The sequence below is a fragment of the Pieris brassicae genome, chromosome 8 (genome assembly GCF_905147105.1).
Source record: "Pieris brassicae chromosome 8, ilPieBrab1.1, whole genome shotgun sequence".
NCBI lineage: Eukaryota > Metazoa > Arthropoda > Insecta > Lepidoptera > Pieridae > Pieris > Pieris brassicae.
This window is the reverse complement of record NC_059672.1, coordinates 5,055,305-5,068,131: the sequence shown is the minus strand read 5'-3', so window position 1 is coordinate 5,068,131 and position 12,827 is coordinate 5,055,305. Positions and strand designations below refer to the sequence as shown.

General features: G+C 33.2%; 1 protein-coding gene across 4 annotated transcripts in view; it reads left to right on the top strand.

The window, feature by feature from the left end:
* The window catches only part of LOC123713838 (cGMP-dependent protein kinase, isozyme 2 forms cD4/T1/T3A/T3B), a 90,229-nt gene that overhangs the window by 54,910 nt on the left and 22,492 nt on the right, over window positions 1-12,827 (top strand). The window contains exons 1-2 of one of the 4 annotated variants that reach the window (XM_045667721.1): window positions 6,307-6,399; window positions 8,997-10,743. The exons of the other annotated variants lie outside the window; for them this stretch is intronic. Of the exons in view, the coding sequence (XP_045523677.1) occupies window positions 9,117-10,743 (1,627 nt within the window). The 5' untranslated portion in view covers window positions 6,307-6,399; window positions 8,997-9,116. Of the gene's footprint in view, window positions 1-6,306; window positions 6,400-8,996; window positions 10,744-12,827 lie in introns of those variants that run through there. 4 annotated transcript variants of the gene reach the window in all.

The window sequence follows — 12,827 nt, the reverse complement described above, 5'->3', positions numbered from 1 at the left end:
ATATTCCGTTGAGTACTGACTTACTTACGAAATCTAAATCCGGCCCAGAAGACGCCTGTGCAAGAACCGATTTGGTGTTATTATAGAAAAAATGGGACATTAGGTACCTACCTAAGTTGGCCGATATCTTAAATTGAACAGAATAACTACATAAACAAGGGACCACTACCAATATCAATCTAGTAAAAAATATTTTTTTATTATACATGTGTCTTTAAAAATATTAATATACATAAGGTTGTATCTCTGCTAGCTAAGGTATTATATATTCATACTTAAGATACTTTCTTCCCTCTCGAAACAGTATGTATTCATAAAACGTATTAAAATTGCATAGTTTACCACGGTTAGACGATGCGACGGGAAGCAATTTTGTTTTACATTATGTTCAGATTAAGAACAATCTATTCGCGGTCAGAATATCTTTCCGAGAATTCAGAAATTATAAATAACACGTGTTGATTATGTAATCACGATTGTATAATTCATAATTGTTATGGAGCACAACTAAGATACTTTTAGAAAGCTATTTCGAATTGTTCTATATTTGTTTTGTTTTGATCAGGTCTGTATACAAATATTTGTTAATAATGACGCAATTTAATACGGTGACATCACATAACATCTAAAAAAGTATGAATTACGTAAAATTATTTATGTGTCAACAATAAAGGACAAGCTTTGGTTCTTAGCGGAAACTACTTGTCTCCTTTAAAACCAGTTTTTTTTAAATTTGTTAATTTTTTCTCACACTGAGATTGCAACAGACTACAAATGGATTTAAGAAGTATTATCGTGGTATTTAAATAACATCAATCTACCAATCACAATCTAACCATTGATTAGCCGGACCCAGTGCCTTCGTCCGTACTCTTAACTTCCAATAGCGACAGAATTTTTCTTCAATGGAATCTCGCCTTAAAAGCATTGACAGATCAGCTCGGGTTGTTTTGGCTTTTTCCCCGACTAGCGCAAATACTCCTGCGAGACTCGGACCTCGGCTTGGGCCGTCGCGTCGTAGGCTGGTCAATCGCACCCACTCTGGTCTTAATGCTCAGTTAAGTGCTGACTTACTTACGAAATCTAAATCCCAGAAGACGCTTCTGCGCAAGAGCCGATTTGGTATTTTTATAGAAAATATAGGCCAGTATATAAATATACCTTACTTCACCGATATCTTAAATTGAACAAAATCAGATGAGTAATACAAAATGATCTTATAATTTACTATAAGCCAGGTCACAATATAAAGCAATTATTTGTTATATTAATGTATCACTAGTCCTCCGGCGCAAGGTGAATCGAAGCTTAAAGTGAATGTTGGCATCCGAAACAAGAGACGACCATTCTAGTGAATAATAATACGTTATAAAATATTTTTTCTAGTAACTCTAACCTCTGTAACTTATATTTTACCCGCGACTAGCGCCATGGCGACACCTGCGAAACTCGGACCTCAGCTTGGGTCGTCGTCAGGTGGTAATTGTGTGAAGACCTTCCCCGCAAAGGAGGTTTTTACCCTAATCTGATTTTGTTTTACCGCATAGTTCTCTCAATAATCGTAGGTAGCGCTGATGTCGCAACCTTGACATCGAGTGAAACAAAAAAAACAAAACACATTATTGGGACCCGAATCGCTATCTAAATACGGAGAAGAAAATATACAGAGAAGGCTCTGATGTCGAAGTTGTATTATATAAATATGGTCAGTGGTCGGAAACACTTCGTCAGCGCGTTTCTGGGCATGATGTCATATAACTAATTGAAGCCGCATATTGTGTCACTACATTGTCTTTGGTTTACCCGCGTACTATATCTATAAATATAATTTCTGTAACTGCTCTCTCGCTCGCCACTAATGCTTATTCAAAACTTTATCATATCCGTCAAATTAATTTTATTCAAATACTGTAGACACCCCACATTTGTATCCGAGGGAATTTTTATTACAAATACTAATTATTGTATTAATTTTATTTAAAGTTATGAAATTTATTAATTCTCAAGTCAGGCATTAGTTTTAAAGTTTCAACAAAAAGCGAACAATACCAAACAGCTGTACCTAAACGGTACTTCTAGCCCATAATAGGGTCTTCATTGTCCCATTACAATAAAGGGGATGCCCGCATTCCCTTTGTCCAATGAAGTCTATAATTGAATTTATTGCATTTTACTTAGAAAGTTTGTTAGTATTAGTCGTGGTATCTAATATTTTTGAAGTACAAAATTATGATTGTAGCTACAATCGTATAATGTTTGTAGTTTCGTGATTGTTTGTAAATGAGCAGCCTTATGTGTCTGACACGCGTCGCCGATTTAGTTTCTTCACATTTTCCTTCACAGTACGAGCAAGTGTTAATTGCAACGTAGATAGACATTCATTCGTAGTGTTGGAAGATGTTTGGAGTATTCATTCAGTGGCGCTACAACCATTTTAGGCCTGGGCCTCAGATCTGTTTCATCATTTGTCAATCTAATAGGCAAGTAGGTGATCAGCCTCCTTCCGCAAGCCAGTTTCGATGTTTTTCTTCACCATTCGAGCGAATGTTAAATGCGCACATAGATAGTAAGTCCATTGGTACACTAGTATATTGGTACAATATTGGTACGATAGTAAGTCCATTGGTGGCTGGGGACCGAACCTACGACCTCAGGGACGAGAGTAGCACGCTTAAGCCGACTTTTCTCTCAATTCTTTTGGAATATCTATATATATATATATATATGTGTGACATTTGACACATGACACTATAGCCATTGTAGTATTTATACTTAACTCACTGTGACCTAACACAGCAATACGAATATTACAAAATCCAATATATTTATAGCGAGTGACTAACGTGAATCATGGAAAAATGTTTCCAATGCAGTACTTTATGTATATCAAGTGTTTTGTCCTTTTCACTCGTGTGAAATAAATGAACGTGACAAATCTTACCTAATTGATGGATAAAGTTCGTAAATAATTATAGCTTTTTAATAAAACTACTATGAAAATATTGTATCATATATGAAGAATCATGCACTATTTATTCTTAAGTTTCTTTGTAATGGTCAAAGCTGAGTGAACCTTATGGGCTGTTATTTAAAAGACAGCATCACCTTGATCGCTGGAAATCTTCCACGGTTCGCTTGACGAGACACGCAAAAGAAAAATAAAGCGATGAGGGTCTTCCCTGGGAGATACAACCTCGAATTGTTTAAAAAAAAGGGTATACTTCTCCCTCAAAGGCCTGCGACCCACTAAAATTGGTGTCGATGGTCTGCCATCGCCCCTCTTTGGGCGTCCTTTAGTCCCTTTTTTATATATCTCAAACATAAAGCCCAAAGGTAGGATATGTCTCCAACTGAGTAAACTTTATGGCCTACTGTTTGCACGACAGTGACGCAATTTAACATATGTATATTAGTGTATGAAAATCCAAACATTATATATAGTTCAAATCCTACTTTTCCCGAGATCTCAGAGAATAATATCAAATTATTTACGATTACATTAACTTTGCGTAATCCCGAACGGGAGATACTTATCACGGTGAAAGTACAGCCTTGACCAAGGTCTAATTTGCGTCACAAATGACCACAATTCGATTACTATCTACCTTTACTCGTACTTTCGAATCATCTCTTGATGTAACAGTGAGTTATGATAATTATATAACCATTTTCTCTTAATTATCTTGTAGTTTTTCTATTCCGGATATGTCCGTTTGTATAATGCTAACATGTCCTGATTTCGAAATATATTGTATTATTACTAAACGGCCGCCAGACCGAAAACCAGGTAAAGAATATCTAAAACCTATGGGTTCGTGTTAAGGGCGGGGTCTCCTGATAACTGGAGAGAGTTACCTTCCGTACTTGGATTTTTGGTATTAATCTTCTGTTAAAGAATAAATAAAATAAGTTTAAATTTGTATATACAAAAAAAAATACTTATTATTATTTGGAAATGCGTAGAGATGTGTGATTGATGTATGAATATTTATTTTATTAATATTATATAAAGTGACTGTTTTATTACAGTCTTAGATTTGCAAACATCAAGATAACATTGACATTATTCAAACAAGTAATAAAAGGCATCAAACGACCTTGAATCAACAAAAACAATGTACATTTCCAGGTATGAAAACGTTAAGTACCAAAAAGGTAAACTATGACATGCACTTTGTGTTAAATACAATATATAAAAGTGATAAATACCAGATCTATATATACTTCTAGTATTGTTTGAAATTTATTTAGCAGGTTTTATATAGAATCTCTAATATTATAGTATTGGCCTAGTGGCAACTTAGTGCAACTTCAAACGCTTAGATCGCGTTTGATTCCCGGTTGTGTACACAGTAATGAAAGCATTGTACACATACATGGGGCAGGCACAGAAGGCTGACCTTGACTAACAAAACAGATTTGATATGTCCGCTTTAAGTCTCATTTTTTTTTCTTAAATATTATAAACAGAAAAATCTAAGCAACAATCTCAAATATATGCTCATAATTGGTTTAACGTATATAGTAATCTGCCATTTGGTGTTCCGGTGGAAAAACCCAGGCTCTAAGGACCAACAGGTCATACCAATCCCCTTATTCGTAAAACCTTAAACAGTCTAATTGGACTCTTTTGTGCGGCTTCTTTCGTCTCTTTCCGTCAAATTGTATTTACGCGGGAATAAAAAGAGACAGATGAATAATTTAAGTAAAACGTTGGGTGTATTTTTGATAATAAGGGTAAGTCAAGTACGTTATCTTTAAAATATAATTTATACGATATCACTGTGGACGTGTTGAAGTCGTAAAAAACAGAACAATTATCAATCTTTACGTGCAATATCGAGTTCAAAATTTCCTCTTATTGTTTTGATTCTGAGAAATCAAAGTTACAAATGGCTTAATTTAGAATTAATTGTTTTGTCGTGTGAATTCAACGTTTTATAATGAAAGTTTGTACTGTAAAAGCCATAAACTTTCACGAAAATTGAATACCACTTCTTGCTGCTTCATATAATCTTCATCTTCCTCCTTTTCACCTAAGGACGCTACACTACCCGCTCCTACACGCTACCCATTATCGGTGGCACTTTTCTTTATTATAATTTTGTCAAAAGGCAAATATATGATAAACCTTCCGGGATTTACGTAATTCCTTATATTATTGGTCTATGTACGACTAATTATAGTTTCCTCTTAACATCTATGCCAGGGTACGAATGGATTATCTCAGGTTTTAAAGTCGTTTGATTAATGAGTAGGCTAATTAAGTGTATGTAATTTAAAGAACGGCAACGCACTGCGAGCCTTCTGGCAATGTGAGTGTCCCGGGGCGGCGGTATCACTTATCATCAGATGAGCCTTGTAACCGTTTGCCCTCTGTTATATAAAAAAACTATTATAAATAACTTTATATATTTTTATATAAACTTATTTATAGACATAATTTACTTATAAAGATGTGGTACAAACATTGGTTAATGTGATCAATGTGACGAGCAAATACAGTATCTTTAGTTTATAGATTAAATTCAGACCTTATAATGTAAAAAATAATACACATCGATGTGTGACGTAATTATTCAATCACTAAAGCATTTTTTTAAAATATTAATGAGCATAATTACCTAGTGTACTTGTTAATTCATTCTTAGAAATTTTATTTAATAATTTTATATAAATGCAAATAGCAACATTAGTTTTTTAATTATCTCCACAGTACGAACTATGACGAAACATGTCGGAATTAAAATATCTTTTCAGTTACCTATTATTATTATTTATTTGGTGTACTTAATAAATTATTACTTAATTACTTAATTAATTATAATAAGGAGGTCCTACTTATTATGTCTTTAGTATGTGACTATATATATTTCCTGAAAAAAAAACTATATCTTCTGTTATTCTACTGTTTGCTTGCTTTTATATGTCTAAAGTATATTGTGTACATATACTGACAAAATAATATCAGATTTTTTGCGATCTTGTTATTAAAATATTTTCCTTTACAAAAATAAATGATTATATTATTAATACGTATATTTTGCAAAAATATTAATTTTACTAACAACTGAACAAATAACTCGTAAATCTGATGTAATATTCGAATAAAAGTCGTACTAAATTTAAATACAAATTTAATATCCTAATAGGCTGTCATTGGAAGCCTGAAAACATAATGTACAAATTTTGCAAGGCTTTGTTCCTAATAACAACTATCTCGCTCACTCTAATGTACAAAATACAAGGTACAACGTGCGCAGGAGTTGATCAAAAATCCGTGAGCTGCAGTGCGCGCGGCGACGCAGTCGTGATTGGTCGTTTGTTTGTCGAAGTGCGTTCCGAATTTAAAATATCGCGGCCAAATTTAATCTGTGGTGAATGATGAGTGTATTACAAGTAATGGTTTTTCTCTGTGTTTATTAAGTGATACGTGTGAAATTTGTTTGTGGTGTTACAAAAATGTCAAAATATCACTACAATGATTTCAAAGGATATTGTGACAATTGTAAAAGTAACTGGATCCTTACGTCCGCTTTATGCTACAATTTAAAAGTGTTGAATTAACTAAATGGATTGTGATTTAGTCTTTTTCAATTTTAACCCAAATATACTTAATTATAAATTATGTTTTATAAAACTAAATAGTTAAGCTTTCAAACAATGAAGATTTCAAGTTAAACAACTTGGTAATTTACCTTTGCGTGCGCTACTCGTCAGTCGTGAAAGTGTCTTGAAGCGCTGTCTTTAGACATTTAACATACTAATGTTACAGATTCATGCTTTCTACTTCTTTTATCTTAAATTAATATGATCTCACTCTTAGGATACCTACACGATAGTTTCCAATACTTCAGTTAGATAATTAAGTAATCTTTCACTTTATCTTGTTTATCATTAGCTTTTTATTTATATATGTTTGTATTCTAATTTTGATGTATGGTCTAAAGACTGTAAAGAGAAATCGTTGATTGATTTTTCATACAACATTGATTTCTTCACTAATATGTCATGTTCATTAAGATTAGAAAGTGGGTAAGCCAGTGGCATATCAGATTGGAAATGAAGCGTTAGATCGTGCATTATGAATTTAAACAATCGACCATTATGATAAAAATCAAACGAATAATAACAATAATGTGAATGTCACGAATTCCTAGAAAGTTTTAGTTTAACGCGTTATAAACAATGTAACGAATTAAGTCATAAGACTAATTGAAATCGAAATTACGTATTTTGCGGTAGAAGATAGTATAGGACAGAGATAAGTTATAACATCAAAATCTCATTATCTTAAATAAATAACATTATTTATCAGAATATGTTGATGTCTTCTAAATATTTCTTCAGAGATACTGTTTTCTTGATAAGCCTATACAATGACCTCTCAGCATAACGGATACCTAGTTCCTTTAATAATACGCTCATATGAATTCAGTCTGCGCACCTATTGTATAGTGTTCCTGTTTCATATTCCCTTTATAAACCAATGACCGATCTAAATGCATTAAAGAGTTCTTAGTAAAATGAGCCATCTACGTTGAAACAAAATAGTTCAATCACTGAACAATTCGACAAGTATTAGACAAAATGTAGCTTTTGTTATAAATTTAATTGTTAAATACTGTATCAACCCCTCAATAGAGCACACAATTGTTTTCTTAAGACTCGTTTTTGTTGAAGTCGGGATTCCGGATAGACGCCAGGTGCAAATCCATCAAAGAACTCGTTTAAAATTTTGAGTCCCGTGAATGTTAGCTTCGGTATTATTTTTTAGATTGATTTAAATGCACTTGAGTATGAGTATGATATTGCTTTCATTATGAGAATATTGCGCGATTAGTGAGATTTTTTTAAACTGTGTTTGGTTTTCTTGTACTTTTTATAGAAAACATTCTTAAAATGTTATGTTTGAGACAGAATAGTATGTGGATAATTTATTTACGCATATAAGTAAAAATTCTAAAACTTTACAATTGCAGTTCAATAATTATTACTAATCTTAGTTCTTATGTACTAAGTTAAACTTGAAAATATCTACACATTGATTTCTCCGATTTCTTAGGATTCTCATGTATCATCAGCTGGTCAGTCGAGTGCATATGTGGACCAATGAACTGGTTTAAACTTCATCAGATACTGAGACGTTTTCTACTCGTCGATCATGCGTTTAATTGTATGCTAAAGAATATCACCAAGATAATGATTAACGTGAAATTGTTGAACGTTAGTTCGAAATCAATTTCGTTTGAACTAGAGCAGTAAAAAGGCATATCAAGCTGGATGACTCTGTAAACAAAGTTGATTTCACAAAATTCAATTAGATTTGTACCGAGTATAAGTCCATTTTTTTGCCTATAAAGGTTGATAAATCTAAATTTGATTGTTTATTAATTACGATACATTTTGCATAGATACTTTAATATTCCTTCGCAGTGAAAAATAATTTATTATTGTTATAATAATAGAGCTAATTAGTTGCATGAGCAAGATGTAAATAAGCAAAATGTCAGTGAAAGTGATGTAGGTAATGATAATAAATATTGAAAACATGCTGCTGTGCGGTAACGGGGCGGACGCATAGTAGCTTAGCCCCATTATCTAATTATTACGTAAGATGATACAGTTTGAATTCATTTGATGATTTCTCGAGGCTCATTTCCGCTGAAGTAATGACCAATACAATTACATTCTGAAATGTATTAAATTTTAGTTGGTTTTTAGTAATTAATGTTTTCCCAAATTTTTCTTTTCAACTTTCCTGTTTTAGATTTATATTTTATTTGTGATGAAATATCGGTTTAATACTATGACTCATTGAAGGTGATATTTTGAAACAGAAACCTTTATAAACCATTGCGGTATTACCTATTAGTTAGGTGGCGATACATGAGTGCTCGTCTGCATCTTTACTTGTGATTCCGTATCCGTAGTTACTATGAGAAACAAGACTAAATTGTAGCATAAAGCGTTATTTTAAAACCTGTCCTTTACAGATTAACTAAATAAAATAATAATAAATTTGAAACAAGAACAATGAAGTGTCAATCATCAATACAAGCAAATACGCCTACGTTATTTTTATTAATAAAAGTAGAGAAAGCAAGGATTACATTATGAAAATCAAACACTATCCAGGAAAAGCGGTCATGGAGGACCCCTGGCTTTCCTTAAACGACAGAACAATGGACCTTGTATATGCTGCTAACTGGGTCGGCGCAGAGAACCTTAACGAGTATAACAGCACCAGTAGTAGCCAATCTAATGGTTCCAAATTTAACTCTATATCAAGAAGCAAATCATGCCGAGATGTGGGTCGCACCGTTGATAGAGATCAAAGTGATAGTTCATACGATTTGGAGCACAATGGTTATAATTATCCCCCCAATGTGCCCAGAAGTAACAATATATCTCAATTAGCTAAATACCAACAAGATATTGAAGAAAAATCTAGAGCAACAAATAACCTTCTAATTCAAAATAAATTAAAACATAGCTATAGTTTTAAAGACATGCCAAACGGTTACAAACCGTCGACCCTAAGAAGAGTTAAAAGAAGAAATTTTACAGAATGGGATATCGATGCTTTTGGAAACAATGAGCGTCAACCACCTGTTCCACCAAAGCGAAAAGAGTCGCTAAAATATGCTCACCGGCAGAGAAAAGTGGATTCAAAAAAGCTTTGCTATCCTCTTCCAGACCCAGGCCCTGTACCACCTGACCCATCTTCAGAATCCTATTACGAATATTATTCACGTGTAAGCCAACAGAACAATGAGACAGATAGCGATAAAATAAAACTAATTCAGAAAGATCCAAAAATAGAATCACCACCTTATGATGGTTCTATTTCTAATCATTCGATTAGAGGATTCGGTAATGATATGTACAAAATTATTAATTCTATGGCCACGTTGGATTTAGCACCGATTAAGTTCAGATCCAGTAAACATAAACACGATAAGGATAGTGATGCGGAAGGTTTTGGTTTATATAAGCATAATAATGGATCTGCATGCGAACCAATTCCTCAACACATAAAGCAACCAAACATTGAACGGAACAGTTGCGTAGAAGATGCACGTCCTAATTTTCGGTCTAAATCGTTGAGAGTCAAGAGTGAGAGTAGAGCTCCTTTGAAGGCATATCTTGATACAATGGAATATAACGACAATGCATACAATAACAACGTAACCGTCACTCAACCGAAAAGGAACCTCTCTCCAAGCGAGCAGTTATCGTTAATGCAGTATGAAACGTGTAAAGGAAGTCCAAATCCGACTCTACCGCCCATCAGTAACGGTTATAACTCGGTTAAATGGGGGAAAGAAAGTGACCATCGGACTTCAAACGGTGCCATTAGGCAAAAATCTGATAAATACGGAAAATTATATAACACAGTGCGAGTAAAAAGTGAAGATAGATATGATAGGTATAATGACATTTTATCTCTGGGACAGCTCAGAGAAGGTATAAGTGAGGAACGTGTGAGTGATAAAGCTAAGAATGGCGCGTATCCGCGTAGTGCAAAAACTTCGTCTAGTGGTTCCGACTCGGACTTTTCGATACCGCGACCTAAACTAATAGTACCTGTGCATACTTATGGAACTCGAAAGAGAAGAACGGGAAATCTTTGTCAGCGGGAAAGTAACGCGACGGAGTCTTCATTAGACGCTGGTATAGTACTCAATGTCTCGCGTCTCGAAGAACAGTCCAAAGAAAATCACCGAAATGGAGATACAGGTAAATATTAAAACACGACATAAACTGAGATGAAGATAGCTGTAAGCGATTACCCTTGACTGATTTTGATTGATCTATTTCACGAGACCTCCAAGGTCTTGTGGTTTTATTTGACTCGTTGACGTACTGTGGTATTACTAAAGGTGACATTAACAACTGAACATGATCTGGGTTTCATGCGCTTCGTAGTATCTTGCAATAGCTTAAAATTTCGAAATGTATTTCGTTCTCAGTCTGATAAAATTGAGAGATTGGTTAATGCAGCGCATTGAGCATATCAATTATTCCTTGTTGCGTGTCCTACTTTTGTGTAAAATCATGCATGAATAATTACTTGTATTAGTAATTATTGAACTTGATTATTAGACTATAACAATATTTATGTATTAATTGATTCGTTGCAAAATTGGTAAAGGTTATTTATTAGTTTACACTATAACAAGTTGTCGACGTGTACGCAATGTTTTTTCAATGTTTCATAAAACTCCCATTAAATAATAACAATGAAATAACGACTCTTACGTCAGACATTACGTAAAGAGTCCAATCCGATAAAACTTAATTATTTTGAACTTTTACCCTGTGCTGTATTATTAACCATTGCTTATGCTTTGTACATACACGGAGTCGTTATTCTAATATGGCCTTGTTGGAATAGTTAAAATTGTTCTCCTCAAGTAATTGAAATATTTTAAAATTCGTCATTTTGTACACAGTATCGCTCTCTATCGTAAATTCCAACTTTAATAGATTACTGGTGAAATAGAAATATCATATTTTAAAGATTATTATAATTTATACCAATGAAACAGATACAAACACGTATCTTCATAGAGTTACTTGAGTTCAAATGAACCAACAAGTATAATAAACCTACCTAAAATGACTCAACGAACACATATATATTTTACTTCATTATTGACCTCTTTAGCTGTGATTCTTATTGTTTAAATATTATGTTGTTCTTTATTTTAAATGTATACTGGCGTAAAGAAAAATATACTTACAATTTTCAACAATATCAAACAGATGTAAAATCTGCCTATATAGACGGTTAATAATATTCTCACGCGCATAACTATAATATTATGTTGTAAATTATTAATAATAAGTAATTTATCAGATCGGATACATTGTGAGTTATGACTTTTTGATGATATCGTATATTATTTGTGTTTATGCTATATAAAGAAATATGTAAACTAAATCAACAATAGTTACTATAAAATGTTCACTCAAAATTTGTGTTTTTTAATTATTTATCGTATAAAAGAAAAAAAAATAGAAGGAAAACGGGCAGGAGGCTTATCTGATGTTAAGTGATACCACCACCACCCATGGACATTCTCATTGCCAGAAGGCTCGCAAGTGCGTTGCTGGCCTTTTATATTTGTAGAACAATTTAATAGTAGTCGAATGTCATAGCACATAGTAACTATTCATAAGCATATTTGATGGCAAACTATTATAAGCAAAAAACTCAAAGTCCTAAATGAAAGCCTTCGAAATTTTAAAAGTCGAACATGATGAGACTTTTAAACGATTATTTTGTTTACGTGTGTACAAACACTTCATCGTAATCTATAAATTAATAACAGTCTATAATTATCGTATTAACTGTTGTTTTTATTTGCAAATAATATCGATGTTAATAATACGTTTGTAATCAATTATACACAAACCAGTTTGGCATTTATAAGGACATTTGGAAACAGGCAATTTTGCAATCGTTGTCTGCACGTAATTATGAGTCATAGAAACCTTGAACATTTAAAGGAAACCAGTATGTTTTGAAAGTGTCATATTCTACCTAATCAGTTCCGTTGTATGGTACAACCCGTTTTGCCACTGATTGATAAATCCGTTTATCGACCGCGTATTAAGATGAAACAATGCATAATATGCTCCAATATTCCAAACTCATTTGGTTATCGCCACGCCAACATGCACCGACCTTACAACTATAGAAAAAGTATTTCTTTTAAATTAAAATGGGAAAAATTGATTACGAAAAACATTATGTACTAACAAAAACAATGTACTAATAGTTTATTTGTTGAGGTCGACTGTGTGGGAATGTGTAA